We start from the raw sequence: 13,950 nt of genomic DNA, 5'->3' as shown, positions 1-13,950 counted from the left end.
GCAGCCCCCTAAACAGGGACCCCCGACAGACACAGATTCCACAAGCCAAGCTGCATTTAGGTACTTGTAGTCAGAAACATCCCAGCTGGTCATAGACAGCAATGAGAACGTACAACACGCGTAACTACATTTCCTAGTAAACATTGCTGCTTTTCTTGCGTCAAGCTCAAGTGTTATGGGGATTGCAGTCTTGAATTCGCCGCACACTTTAGTCGCCTAGGATTTGGGAATACTTAACTACAACTCCCGTCATGCAATAGGAAAGTATAAGTCAGGATCAAGAGGGAAATCGAGACTGTGCATTCCTGCATTCCTCTGAGGCTACCTGGGAGGAATAATATATCTCCCGAGAAAATCAGGGAGGAGGTCGGAAAAATGATGTCGTGTCTGAATCACAGCGCCAGATTAAAAACAGAGTTTCTGAAAGAATGCACCTTAAAACGCTGCAGTGTGCTCTTGTATGATCTGAATGCACTGTAAAACGCTGCAGTGTGCGCGTGTGCGATTTGAATGCACCTTAAAACGCTGCATTGTGCTCTTGTATGATTTAAATGCACTGTAAAACGCTGCAGTGTGCTCATGTGTGATTTGAATGCACTGTAAAACGCTGCAGTGAGCTCTTATGCGATTTGAAAATGCTTGGTTCATAAGTTAGGTTTTAAGTTTAGTGCATCTTGCTGTGTTGCCGAGGGTGGTAAGTCTTAGGTAACTGTTCCTGTCGGTATTTAGTACATCAAGATTTCTCAACACTTCAAACATGGCAAGACCAACAGTTGTATAGTAAGTGGAATATATTAGCATATAGCTACTTTATCAGAAAGGGTTACATCACAACATACATACCAGTTTGTTTACATTACCCCAGTTAAAGCTGCTCTAGGGAAGCAGCTTCTTCCCCCCTTTAATCCGGTGTGCCACTGCATTGTGCAGTGAGCCCGGCGGGACTCCAGTTTGATATAGGTAAGACCTGTGTACCCCTGCATTGTGCAGTGAGCCCGGCGGGACTCCAGTTTGATATAGGTAAGACCTGTGTGCCCCTGCATTGTGCAGTGAGTCCTGGGGGACTCCATTTTGATATAGGTATGACCTGTGTGCCCCTGCATTGTGCAGTGAGGCCGGGGGGGACTCCAGTTTGATATAGGTAAGACCTGTGTAGCCCTGCATTGTGCAGTGAGCCCGGGGGGGACTCCAGTTTTATATAGGTAAGACCTGTGTACCCCTGCATTGTGCAGTGAGTCCTGGGGGACTCCAGTTTGATATAGGTAAGACCTGTGTACCCCTGCATTGTGCAGTGAGTCCGGGGGGACTCCAGTTTGATATAGGTAAGACCTGTGTGCCCCTGCATTGTGCAGTGAGCCCGGGGGGACTCCAGCTTGATATAGGTAAGACCTGTGTACCCCTGCATTGTGCAGTGAGCCCGGGGGGACTCCAGTTTGATATAGGTAAGACCTGTGTACCCCTGCATTGTGCAGTGAGTCCGGGGGGACTCCAGTTTTATATAGGTAAGACCTGTGTACCCCTGCATTGTGCAGTGAGCCCGGGGGGAATCCAGTTTTATATAGGTAAGACCTGTGTACCCCTGCATTGTGCAGTGAGCCCGGGGGGACTCCAGTTTGATATAGGTAAGACCTGTGTACCCCTGCATTGTGCAGTGAGTCCGAGGGGACTCCAGTTTGATATAGGTATGACCTGTGTGCCCCTGCATTGTGCAGTGAGTCCGGGGGGACTCCAGTTTGATATAGGTAAGACCTGTGTACCCCTGCATTGTGCAGTGAGTCCGGGGGGACTCCAGTTTGATATAGGTATGACCTGTGTGCCCCTGCATTGTGCAGTGAGTCTGGGGGGACTCCAGTTTGGTTATATGGTAGGTAAGCAGGCAAGACAGTCATTTAGTATAACTAAAAGAAACGCACACACTTTGACTAGAAGTATTTGTCACTGTCATTTAAAATACCACCATTGATTGTTTTGTATGGAGCTTTTGTTTTAGTAATTGTGTTTCATGATGAATGCTGTTGCCAGTTAGCCAGCACACCTTCTTAGATATGAGAGGGCTGCTGTGAGCTGTGCAAAGGGTTCATGGCTGGATGCAGCAGCCCAGGAGGAGCTGATTCTTCCAGAGAAGCCTGCTTGTGTACGACACTGAGGGCTGCATCATTTGTGTGTTTGTAAGTAGGGTTTATTTTCTTTATTTTAAGCAGACACACAGCAGGCTGCCTATATTCAATTCAGGGCTGAGTCAGGCCAGCGCTGGGGGTCACCACTCACAGAACCTCGTTACCTTGATGGGCTGCTACTGCAGGGGCACTACAGGACAGACCCTGGAAGGCTGGGAGAGAGCTGGACACTGTAAAAGAAACTCAGTAAACTCCAGGAAAGTCTTTGTTCCTGATTAAATGATTTTTCACTTTACATATTTAAACATTAATACACCTAGAACTAGAATCACTGCCTTGTTATAAATAATAATCAAATAATACAATTGCTTCCTTTTCCCTTTGTCATGCCAAGTTAAACCTATATATGTGTTCTTGTATTTTTCTTGTATGATGTTGCTGTAATATTTGCATTCTTCAATACAAATGTGTGGGCTGACAGCAGCAGATCTTTATCAGTTTAGGTGTTACTGTGTGGAAGAATAAAGCATTCTTTGCTGAGCCAGTGAAACATGCAGTGACTGCGATGCAGACTTAAGTTCAGGGACGTGTTGATTTGAAAGCGATTTGAAGCAGTCTGTGCTTTCCCTGTGTTTTTGCGTGCATGGAGCTGTGCTGTCCCTCACTGTGTGTCTGCGTGCAGGGAGCTGTACTGTCCCTCACTGTATGTCTGTGTGCAGGGAGCTGTGCTGTCCGTCACTGTGTGTCTGTGTGCAGGGAGATGTGCTCTCCCTCACTGTGTGTCTGCGTGCAGGCACGGGGAGCTGTGGGATTCCGGGGGCCCGAGTCACTGGTGATGTGCCCTCTCTGCTCCGTGCCCGTCCTGGTGTTCAATGCCTCGGGGCCTGTGGGTCTTGGCGTTGCTCAATGGCTGTGTGGGGGCAAGGGGCGGTGCCCGCAGCGGAGGCAGGCCTGGCGCATGTCTCTTCAGGAGATCCTGGGCTTTCTGGACCAGGCGGCAGAGCTGGACTGGGGGAGGGAGCTGTTCTTCAGGGGTGCGCGTCTCCAAGCCAGGGACACTGCAGGGAAGAAGGGACCACATCCTGCTACCGCTCATCCGTGCAGCCGAGGGGTGGGGCGGCTTGTTTTGGAGTTCTTTTGAGCTCTCTCCTCTCCGCAGTGGCTGTGGACCCACAGGACCCCGGGGTAGCTGCCCGCACCCTTGCCTGCATTGCAGATGTACTGGCAGGGGGAGAGGATGGTCTCAGCAGCTAACCCAGCCTGGACCCCCAGCTTCCAGCTGCTGGAGAGAGGAGAGCTGTCTGCTGGGGTGGAGACCCTGGCCAGGGAGAGGGATTGTATTGAGGGGTATAGCGCCCCCTGGCAGGCTCATACTCAATCCTATGAGGATGCGTAACTTTGGTATTGTGAGGGCATGGTGTTTGAGGTGATATTCAGTCCTATGAGGATGTGTAACTTTGGTATTGCGAGGGCATGGTGTTTGCGTTGATATTCAGTTCTATGAGGATGTGTAACTCTGGTATTGTGCAGGGCATGGTGTTTTAGTGGGGATATTCACTCCTGTATTAATGAGAATTATCTCCCTGCTGCTTTTCAGATGGACTTGCTGGTACGAGCCACCTGTCACTACGAAGTGGCGGGGTAAACTTTCATCCGCCAGGCTGTGATGTCATCACAGAGATTCATTGCTACTGGCCAACAAGAGCTCCCGTCCATTAACCAGCGCTGTGCCACACTGGACACAGGAGCACAGAGCACAGAGCACAGAGCAACTACTCCGTTCATAGATTTGATTGGTTCATCGGTTTGCCGTGTTGCAAAGATCCTTACAAAGAAAATGATCACTGAAGATTAATTAGTTAATAGCTAGCATCATTTAGTCTCATATCTTGTAAAGCGCTTTGTGATGGTGGTCCACTATGAAAGACGCTATATAAAAAGATGATTTTTTATTATTATTTATAGACCTTAGCAATCCACTGCACATGTGCAAAGCACTGCCATTATTGCAATAATCCCTGCAAACATAGTGGACAGGTAAACCACTGCTGTGTTCGCACGAGCTGCCTCTCCTCTAGCCTCAGGGCTGCTCCACTCCGCTCCCTCCTCTCTACAGCCGCAGCCTCTTGATGTCCTCGCTACGGAAGTCGATGCGGAGCGCCAGGACCTGCCTCACCTCTGCTGGGGTGAGCCTCCAGGTGAGGGGGCCGGCGTTGGGGCCCCAGTAGTCCAGGATCTCCGTCACCTGCACAGACACACAGACAGCGCTGAGAGCCTTCAACCAGCACAGAGCATGGCTCCAGCCTCTATAATGTATCATGACTGACTCCGCCAGTCAAACTGCAGCCAGCCTCTATACTGTATCATGACTGAGATGCACACAGAGGAATAACCACAGCCTAACTTGCCAGCAGATGCAAGCGCTGCATGCACAGTTGATTTAACATAAAGTGCGAGCGGTGCAGTCTTACCCTCTCGAGGTTCAGGATGGTGCCCATCTGGGTGAGTCGTGCAAACTTGTCCCGGATTGTCCAGGTGGTGACGGTGGTGAGGTAGGCGACCAGGGAGCGCAGCTCCTTGTCGAACTGCAGCCCGCCCAGCTAGGGAGAGGGACACACCACGGGTTAGACCGGGAGCAGCGGGAACTGGCATAGGAATCGTTCGTAACACCCTGCTTGATCAAAGAGTCCTTGTTTGTTTACAATGAGGCCGTGCTGACAGCAAGCATTAAATGGACTGAAGTGCACCCCCTTGTTACAGTAGAGCTCTGGCCACAAGCTTTGCATCACCTAGAATTTTAGGATTGAGAATTTTAAAACTATATAAACATAATTTAGATATTTTATTTAATCGTATAATCAAAGAAACTACAAAATGATATTGCAAAAGTCTACCGCAAGCCAGAACAGTAGTACAGTATTTCATGTTAGATTTAGGAATGGCACATTTTTTAATTTGTCATTTTTCAAATATACATAAATCTACAAAGCAGTATGTAATTCAATATGTTAACATAACATTATTCAACAGGTTTCATTCAACTTTATGAAATAAAATGAGTTAATTCCGATGCAAAATGTATTCCCAGGCTGACCCGGCTGAAGGTGGATTTGAATACATGTATTCCCAGGCTTACCCGGCTGAAGGTGGATTTGAAGACTACTTTCTCCAGCTCAATGGCTACCAGACTGGTCATCAGACTGGTCAGGTTATCATAGATAACGGAGGATAAGGCTGTCTGAACAGAAGCACAAGGCAGCATTAAATCAGCAGACACACAGACAAGGAGCGCAGACAGCTTTTGTATTCTGCCTGAGCCTGTAAGGAAATAAAGCAAGATCCACAGTCTAACATACAAATATACAGATTTGTGAAAGTCACAGAAATATGACATGATCACCCTAATCTCAACAGTCTGCATAGCAATGCGTTTACCTGGCAGCCTGCCTCTGAAGTGTCAGGCAGAGAAGGACATGCTGACTGTACTGTCACAATGCTCTTGCTGTTGAGCAGTGCCAGCCTCAATGTTTAATTCATATCCATAAGGAATCTGCCAAACGATTCCCATCTCACCAAGTCAACAAGCACTGGCAGATAAAACTGAAAAAGGTGGGGTTTTTTTGTCTCAAGTGACACTGCAAAGGATTCGTTTTAGAAAGAGACTGAAAACCCTAATCATACTGTGCTTGTTGGAAAACGTGGACTGAGAATTGATTAGCAGTTTGCTACGCATGTGGACTGGCAGAGCTATACTGGTGTTTTTTTCTGAAAAGAGACTAATATTGCAGATAGCAGACTGTTTGGTTCAAATTGTATGTACTGCTTACAATTGATAGAGACATTGCGTCTACAAGTTTCTTGCCCAGCATTGACTGCAAGCTAAAAAGATAACAATGCTGTGGACCAGAAGGGGCCAGGCTGTAAGACTTTGGAATGCAAAGCATAAAGGGGCTAAAAGGCTCCCAGGGACTGGCGTTGGACCCAGAGGTTCTCAGAGAGATCAAAAGAGATAATGCCACTAGGATCAAAGGGGCAGATTTATGGACCTTTTTTCTCCAGGAGTGTGAAGAATGCACCGAGTTCAGAGGTTGTCACACTAGACTACACACACACACACACACACACACACACACACACACACTAAATTAACAGAATAATGTGTTGTACCTTGACCATTGGTTAACTGTCAGAGAAAGGGGAGGTGGACCATCTATACAGAAGGGTATTTAATGTCATGCAAACATTGTAATGATGAGTATTCTGTTTGTCCTGTACCTGGGACCAGACTCCCTGCATATTTCAATAAACCTGGCAACTGACTGAAGAAAAGGACTCTGTGCATTTTCTTGAATCTACTTAATCACCATCATTTTTTGCAAGTTACTTCAGTGCTTAACATCCAGAAACTTAAATTTCAAAATGGCTTTACAATTCTTATTTGAATATTAAACTGCAGAAGCACACTAAAGGCAGCACGGCAGAACCATTCGTCTCCTTGCCCGAGTGCCCTCCAGTCTTACCTTCCCAAAGCCAGCCTGCTTACCTTGAACTCCCCCATGAGCTGCTCCAGGTTCAGGATCAGCTGCTGCACCCAGGGGTCGTTGGCTTCGTACTCATTGAACTCCTCCTGCAAACACAGCAAAGCCAGGCTGAACTCCTGCAAACACAGAGAGCACACACACCCAGTACAGAGCACAGACAACACAGCAAAGCCAGGCTGAACTCCTGCAAACACAGAGAGCACACACACCCAGTACAGAGCACAGACAACACAGCAAAGCCAGGCTGAACTCCTACAAACACAGAGAGCACACACACCCAGTACAGAGCACAGACAACACAGCAAAGCCAGGCTGAACTCCTGCAAACACAGAGAGCACACACACCCAGTACAGAGCACAGACAACACAGCAAAGCCAGGCTGAACTCCTGCAAACACAGCAAGGTCAGACTGCAGAGTGGCTGGCCAGCCAGCCACACCCACACACACACACAGCTAGACTAGAAGTAGAGCTCTATGTTAGCACCGGTTTTTGAAACCGTGTAGAATTTAAATGATCTTACAGTACAGAAATATCCAGGGACTATTGCAAATCTGTATCCCACCAAATTGCAAAAGAAGACAGCCAGCAAAGTGGAATCTATTGATTTTTGTTTGCTGTCGGTTTATGTATCATGTGTTGAACCTGGTGGTGTGAAAGCTCAGTGCAGCAGTCCTGAAGGTTCATAAAATCTTCACTATACTAATGAACCTGACACTCCTGACAAACACAAACATCGTTATTTTTACCTCCGATTATATATATAAATGTTTGTTTGCATATTCTAATGTTTCTACCTTCACACTGGTGACTTGTAAAGAGTTCTCTTTTTCAGTTCTAGTTTCAGTGTGCCTCCCCTTACCTCCTCGATGTTGTGAGAGATTGACAGGAAGCTGCTGATCCACGGCTTCACCTGGGGTTTAATGGCTGTGTTGTTCAGCTCAGTCAGGCCTTCCTGTACACAGACAAGCACCATGAACACAAACCTGCCCCTCCCATCAGACACAGAGCCCACACCCCTCCCTCCAGACATCCCGAAACTCCCGAAACAGAGCCCACGCCCCGCCCCTCCCTCCCCACGCCCCTCCCTTCCTCCCTCCAGACAAAGAGCCCATGCCCTTCCCTCCCTCCCGACACAAAGCCCACGCCACTCCCTCCCTCCCTCCAGACACAGAGCCCACGCCCCTCCCTCCAGACACAGAGCCCACGCCCCTCCCTCCAGACACAGAGCCCACACCCCTCCCTCCCTCCAGACACAGAGCCCACGACCCTCCCTCCCTCCAGACACAGAGCCCACGACCCTCCCTCCCTCCAGACACAGAGCCCACGACCCTCCCTCCCTCCAGACACAGAGCCCACGACCCTCCCTCCCTCCAGACACAGAGCCCACGACCCTCCCTCCCTCCAGACACAGAGCCAACGCCTCTCCCACCTGCAGCAGGTCTTTGAATTTGGTGGACACTGCCACCATGTCGGACAGGCCACTGTCAATCTTGGCGTGCGCATGCTCTCCTCCTCCAAAGCCCTGGCTGAACAGTCTGCTGCAATCGTTCTGCAAGAGAGACCAACAGACACTTTTAATACACTATACACACAGCGACATAAAAGAGGACCTGCAGGCATTCCTTCAAACACAAAGCAGATTTACTCAAGATGTTCAAACAGATCATTTTAAACTGTAAGCATAGCGATCTCTGTCCTGGCTGGTTTTAAAAGCAGACCTCCAGATTCCTCTTCAGAGTCATGATGTTCTCGCTGCACACCTCCACGTTGTTCAGAGTCACCTGAGGAGAGAAAGTGAACCATAAATACTACATGCACTCCAGTACTGGCCCTAGAGGGATTAGTCAAAGCAGAAACAGTGAAATACCATTTCTACACCAAGAAACCCCACTTTCCTAATGAAGAAGGTAGTCACTGTAAACACCAATTAGATCTTCACAGACCTACCCAAAGAGCTGCTCCCACTTACACCATGAGAGAAAGACCACCAGGACTCACTATATAATCTCATACCACGAGGGACAGACTATCAGGACTCACTATATAATCTCATACATGAGAGACGGACCATGAGGACCATAATCTCGCTTCCCTCTTATCTTAAAAGTAATTTTTAGACACCCATTGAAGCTTTACAGTCAAAACACTGACTGCTAACCAAGGTCCTCTTTTTTTTTTTCTTTCTTTGTGCATGGAATAAACCTGGCTCTGGACCCAGACCTCTTCCCTGCCCCTGCCCCTGCCCCTGCCCCTCACCAGAAAGGATATCTTGGCCTCCTCGCTGCTCTCGATCCCCTTGGTGTCGAACTTGCCCTGCTGCAGGCTGCTCTGCATGAGGCTCACTGCGCTGCTCACCCCCCTCTGGATATCCTGCAGCGTGGTGGCTGGGAACCCCAGCCGCAGCTTGTTATACAGCACCTCCCTACAGTGACAGAGACAGAGCGGGAGTTACACAGACAGAGAGACAGACAGAGGGTTATACAGAGAGAGAGAGAGAGACAGATGGAGGATTATAAAGATAGAGAAACAGAGGGTTATACAGAGAGAGAGAGAGACAGACAGATGGAGGGTTATAAAGATAGAGAGACAGAGGGTTATACAGAGAGAGAGAGACAAACGAAGGGTTATAAAGAGAGACAGACAGATGGAGGGTTATAAAGATAGAGACAGAGGGTTATACAGAGAGAGAGAGAGAGAGAGAGAGAGAGACAGAGAGGGTTATACAGAGAGAGACAGGGAGAGGGTTATACACAGAGAGAGTTATACACTGAGAAACAGACAGTGAGTGAGGTTTATACACAGAGAGAGACAGTGAGGGGTATACACAGACAGAAACAGAGACAGTGTTATACAGAGGGAGAGACAGTGAGTGAGGGTTATACAGAGAGAGAGAGAGAGAAAGTGAGGGTTATACACAGAGAGATAGTGAAGGTTATACAGAGAGAGACAGTGAGTTATACACAGAGAGAGAGAGAGACAGAGAGAGAGAGAGCGAGAGAGACAGAGTGTTATACAGGCTGCTACAGACACAGACTGCGTGGGGGCAGCTATTCAACGGCAGTAAGGAGCTACCTGAAGTCAGACTCGAGCACGCAGGTGGAGTGGTTGATCATGGCGCACAGGCAGTCTATGCTGGAGCTGGACAGAGCGCGGCCGATGCACTTCTTCACAATGTAGAAGCAGTCGTCCACCATGCTGGAGGTCAGCTGACCCTTCTCATAGGTGTCCATGGCAACTGCCTATGAGGAGGGAGAATCAGCCGGGATTAACAGAAGGAGATGCATGGTCAGAAGATCCCTATGCATTGATAAACTGAACCCACGGAACACAGTAATCTGAGGCAGTAGTATTTCTATGCAACACATGCAGCAGATGTACCCTCTGTGGACGTGCAGTATGAATATCCTGCAGACCGAATCCTCTCCTGAATGTCACCAATGTTTCCATTGTATCCAACTTTTCCAACTCTCACTGCAGTGGTGCTATTCCAGGGTTACTGCGCATACCTTGCTCACAGTCTCCCTCATGAAGTACTCCTCCATTGTGATGTAATAGCCAATGAGCTCCTGCATGTTCCTACTCAGCAGGCAGTGATTCAGCATCTTCTCCAGGGAGTGCTGGTGCTCTGCAGAGACAGGATTGCACACAGTGTGAGTGCAGACTCTCTGCACAGGGAGGGCTGTGCGAGTGCAGACTCTCTGCACAGGGAGGGCTGTGCGAGTGCAGACTCTCTGCACAGGGAGGGCTGTGCGAGTGCAGACTCTCTGCACAGGGAGGGCTGTGCGAGTGCAGACTCTCTGCACAGGGAGGGCTGTGCGAGTGCAGACTCTCTGCACAGGGAGGGCTGTGCGAGTGCAGACTCTCTGCACAGGGAGGGCTGTTTGATTGGACGGTCACATTGTCTGGCGTTACCTTGAATGAGGCTCTCGGGGGCCATAGCATCCCCCACCTCGAAGTCTGCAGTGACGCGTCGCCGCAGGAAACGCAGGTAGAGCTCAGCGCGGGCGTTCATTAGGGTCACCTCTGCCAGGATTGGGTCTAGCTCCCTGTCAAGAAACACACACCAGGCTTCAGGCACCGGGCTCCACAACAACACGTGGAAACACACAGCTGCAGCACGGACTGCAATACCTGGGCTCCAGTGTTTCTGTGGTTAAACTTCTCATCATATTGTTCTGTACAATCTGGAACTGCAGGGGGCAAAAACAAAAAACAAAAAACACGTGTTTATGCCATAAACAGACTTCCTAAAATTACATTCCCACAGCCAAGTATGAGCCCCAGGCCTCTTTACCTTCCTGTGGTAGTCCCTCTGCTGGATGAACTTGTCCACCACCTTCTCCGCCTGCCGGTCGCACTCTACCTGCAGGTGTTTGATGAGGGTATAGAGGCGCCCTGGGCCATAGTAGGTCTCCACGATGGGCTGGTGTGTCTCCACAATCCGGGCAATCCCTGCGGGACAGACAGGCACGGGGTGAGACAGTTGGGGGGGGGCCTGCTCTATCCCAAATACCAACAGACTCAATTCAGACAAAACTGACTAGAACGTCCTCCACTCCGAGTTCAGCATAACCATTCCAGATTCTACACCTACAGCATTGTGTTTGTTTGGGCATTTCTCAAGGCTCTCGGAATTGCAGATTATAATAGGGGAGTGCTTCCTCTTAGTGTCTATACAGGCAAGTGTGTCTATCCTAGCCCTGACCTTTCACCATACCTTCAAAGAGCAGCGTGAGGGTATCAGCAAAGACCAGCGAGGCCCTCCGGTCACTCAGCTCCACCCCCAGGGCCAGCAGCAGGTTTTCCTCCGCCTTACTGGCCAGCTGAAGAAAGACAACAAACCACAGAGAGTGACAACGAGCAAGAGAGAGAGAGGAGAGGAGAGAGACAGAGAGGGATAACAAGGAGTGAGTTATACTGGAGGGTGCGTTGTGTGAGAGACTCTCTAACATTATGAGACTGGGCTACACGTGTGTGCAAAGATCTCAGTGTGGTGTACAGTGGACTGCAGCTCCTACCTGTCTCTGTCTGGTCTTCTTACCTGTGTGCAGAGGTACTGGGAGAAGCGGCCCAGACCCTGCTCATGCAGCCCCAGCAGAGGGAAGATCTTGAAGAAGCGCTCCACCTGGGGCAGGTCCCCCTTCTCGATGGCCTGGTCCAGCTTCTCCGTCACGATCACCTTCAGCTTCTGCTCAGCCTCCTGCAGGAGGGACAGGTTTGCATCCACCAAGCTGCCTGTCGACACAGACAAACACAACCAGGAATCATTCAAAGAGACATGCACCCAGGATGAGAGACAGACAACAGCTCAGCTTCAGGGGAAACGAGACAAACAAACCAACATGTAAAAGAACTGGTCTCCAACACATGATACAGGAGCTGCTATTTCATTACATTTTTTAATAAATCCTGAAGGTCAATTACAAGGAGCATTGCTGATCTCCTAAATATTGCTTGACTGACAAACAAGGGACTCGGAAATGAACTATTGAACAGTCCTGTTCCCAACACTTCCAGTAAGAACGATGAGAAGTGTGGACTCACCCTCTCCCCCCTGCCGGCTCAGCTCGATGACGGACTGGTCCAGGGAGAGGTAGCGGTGGACGTGCGCGGCCGCCTGCTCGTAGTCCTCGTTGCGCAGTGCCGTCTGCACCCCGTCCATACAGAACTTCAGGTCCAGAATATCATCCGCGCGCTGGATCGCCTGGTAGAGACGGTTCTGTACAGGGCAGAAGGGAACAAAGGGAAGCCATCCCGATACACAAAACATTCAAGCTTTACAGAGGATTCTCCACTCGGAGAAGTAAATTAGCACTATAACATGTTTAGATAATGTAATTAGTATCCTTCTTTAAAGTAGCAATAGGCAAATCAATAGTCCAAAGCCATTCTCGAAGGCGGCGTCAAGCCTTTCCTTTCAAGATTTTCAAATCAGGACAAACCTGACCTTCACCCTGATGCAGCATCACCACCAACACATGCAGTGCTGCAGAAACACCATGTTAAACTTCCCTGCTAGTGTATTCCCAGAAAGATGCTGAAATGCCACTGAACAAAAGAAGAGGACAGGGAGGGAGGGGGAGGTGAAGCCCAGCGACAGAGTGGAGGGAGGGAGGGAGGGGGAGGGAGGTGAAGCCCAGCGACAGAGTGCTCTGCCCTACTCTACCTTGGCGAGGTCCAGCTGTCTCACTTTGCTGCTGACGTTCTCAGCCAGGCTGCAGGTGAAGGTGATCATCCCAGACAGCTGGCTGGCGTCGCCCTCAATCAGCTGCAGGTTTGGCCTGCAAACCACAGGGCCAGTCAGGGAATACATGTCAGCCATGTGTGTCCACTGCCATACCCAATGCAAAGCAATACTTCCCATACACTGCACAGATCCAAAAACTGTTTACATTTACAAATATTAACTCCAAGTAAAAAAAATAAAATACAAAAAAACCCAAAAAACGTGTGTGTAAATAATGACTTTGAAAAAGAAACACAATGGATCTTCAGGCTGGCGTTCAGAGTGCTCGTTTTTTGTGCTCGGATGTCATTCTTACCCCATTCGTTGCAGGGCCATCATCTTGGTCTGGATGTTGCTCTGCTGCTGCACGATTGCCTCCAGCTCGGCTTCCACGCCTCTCTGCGGACAATCAGACGCGACCATGAACAGTGCGCTCTGACAGTGGACTGGACAGATCTGAATCTGGGGAGAGGTCTGACAATCGGGGGCAGGCTATGTGTTCAGGAGGAGCGAAGCGTTGAGAGATGTGAGACAGATAATAATAACTAAACACCCAGACAGATTTCAAACAGAAACCGAACACCTGCAGTCTATGATATCTTAGTAGAACACAGAGCGGTAACAATAAACACGCATTTTTATTCACAGCATTGTTCATAATACTAGATTAATACACACAGTAATTCAATAACCAATCGCAAATAATCAATACAGGGAACGCACCGCCTGGTCTGTCTGGTGTTTACAATACTGCAGTCAATACCTCAGCGCAGCAGTTACTATGTCCCAAACCAGGCTGTAGTCGTGCAGCTGTACACATTGGTACCAGTCTCTGTCTCTATGGCACTAACCCCGGCAGCGTTGCCCCTCACCTCCTCGTCACTGAGTTGCTGGTACACCCGCTCCAGCTCCTCCAGCTCGGTTATTTTCTCGATCGATTCCATGCTAACAGCGCAGAGACTGGCAGCGACTCTCGTCCTGTCAGAGGAAGAGCAGGACTCTGCCATCTTGCCACAACACAGACAGCGCGTCACTTCCGGGTTGGTCACAATTCTTAAATCCG

The 13,950-nt window shown here is 49.2% G+C and overlaps 1 protein-coding gene across 1 annotated transcript; it reads right to left on the bottom strand.

The window, feature by feature from the left end:
* Positions 1–4,053: 4,053 nt before the first annotated feature.
* On the bottom strand, positions 4,054–13,931 carry cog4 (component of oligomeric golgi complex 4). The gene is made up of 19 exons (XM_041267879.1): positions 13,760–13,931; positions 13,204–13,286; positions 12,828–12,942; positions 12,206–12,380; positions 11,703–11,896; positions 11,379–11,484; positions 10,956–11,113; positions 10,793–10,851; positions 10,574–10,707; positions 10,168–10,286; positions 9,734–9,900; positions 8,918–9,083; positions 8,380–8,442; positions 8,091–8,210; positions 7,521–7,613; positions 6,661–6,744; positions 5,254–5,355; positions 4,589–4,717; positions 4,054–4,362 (listed from the first exon to the last, which is right to left on the bottom strand). The coding sequence occupies exons 1-19, from the start codon at positions 13,892–13,894 to the stop codon at positions 4,228–4,230; spliced, it is 2,337 nt and encodes a 778-aa protein (XP_041123813.1). The 5' UTR covers positions 13,895–13,931; the 3' UTR covers positions 4,054–4,227.
* Between the last annotated feature and the right edge of the window lie 19 nt (positions 13,932–13,950).

This window comes from Polyodon spathula, chromosome 13 (assembly GCF_017654505.1).
Source record: "Polyodon spathula isolate WHYD16114869_AA chromosome 13, ASM1765450v1, whole genome shotgun sequence".
Taxonomy (NCBI): domain Eukaryota; kingdom Metazoa; phylum Chordata; class Actinopteri; order Acipenseriformes; family Polyodontidae; genus Polyodon; species Polyodon spathula.
Note: the sequence above shows the minus strand (reverse complement) of the source record. Positions and strands in the feature narration are given on the sequence as shown.

Bases quoted from the DNA above. Each gene is read 5' to 3' on its own strand.
- cog4 (XM_041267879.1), bottom strand. From the start codon at position 13,894: ATGGCAGAGTCCTGCTCTTCCTCTGACAGGACGAGAGTCGCTGCCAGT. The intron at 12,381-12,827 runs GTAGAGTAGGGC...TGCCCTGTACAG, and splicing joins GACAGCTGGACCTCGCCAAG to AACCGTCTCTACCAGGCGAT. The intron at 9,901-10,167 runs GTATGCGCAGTA...CCCTCCTCATAG, and splicing joins TGAGGGAGACTGTGAGCAAG to GCAGTTGCCATGGACACCTA.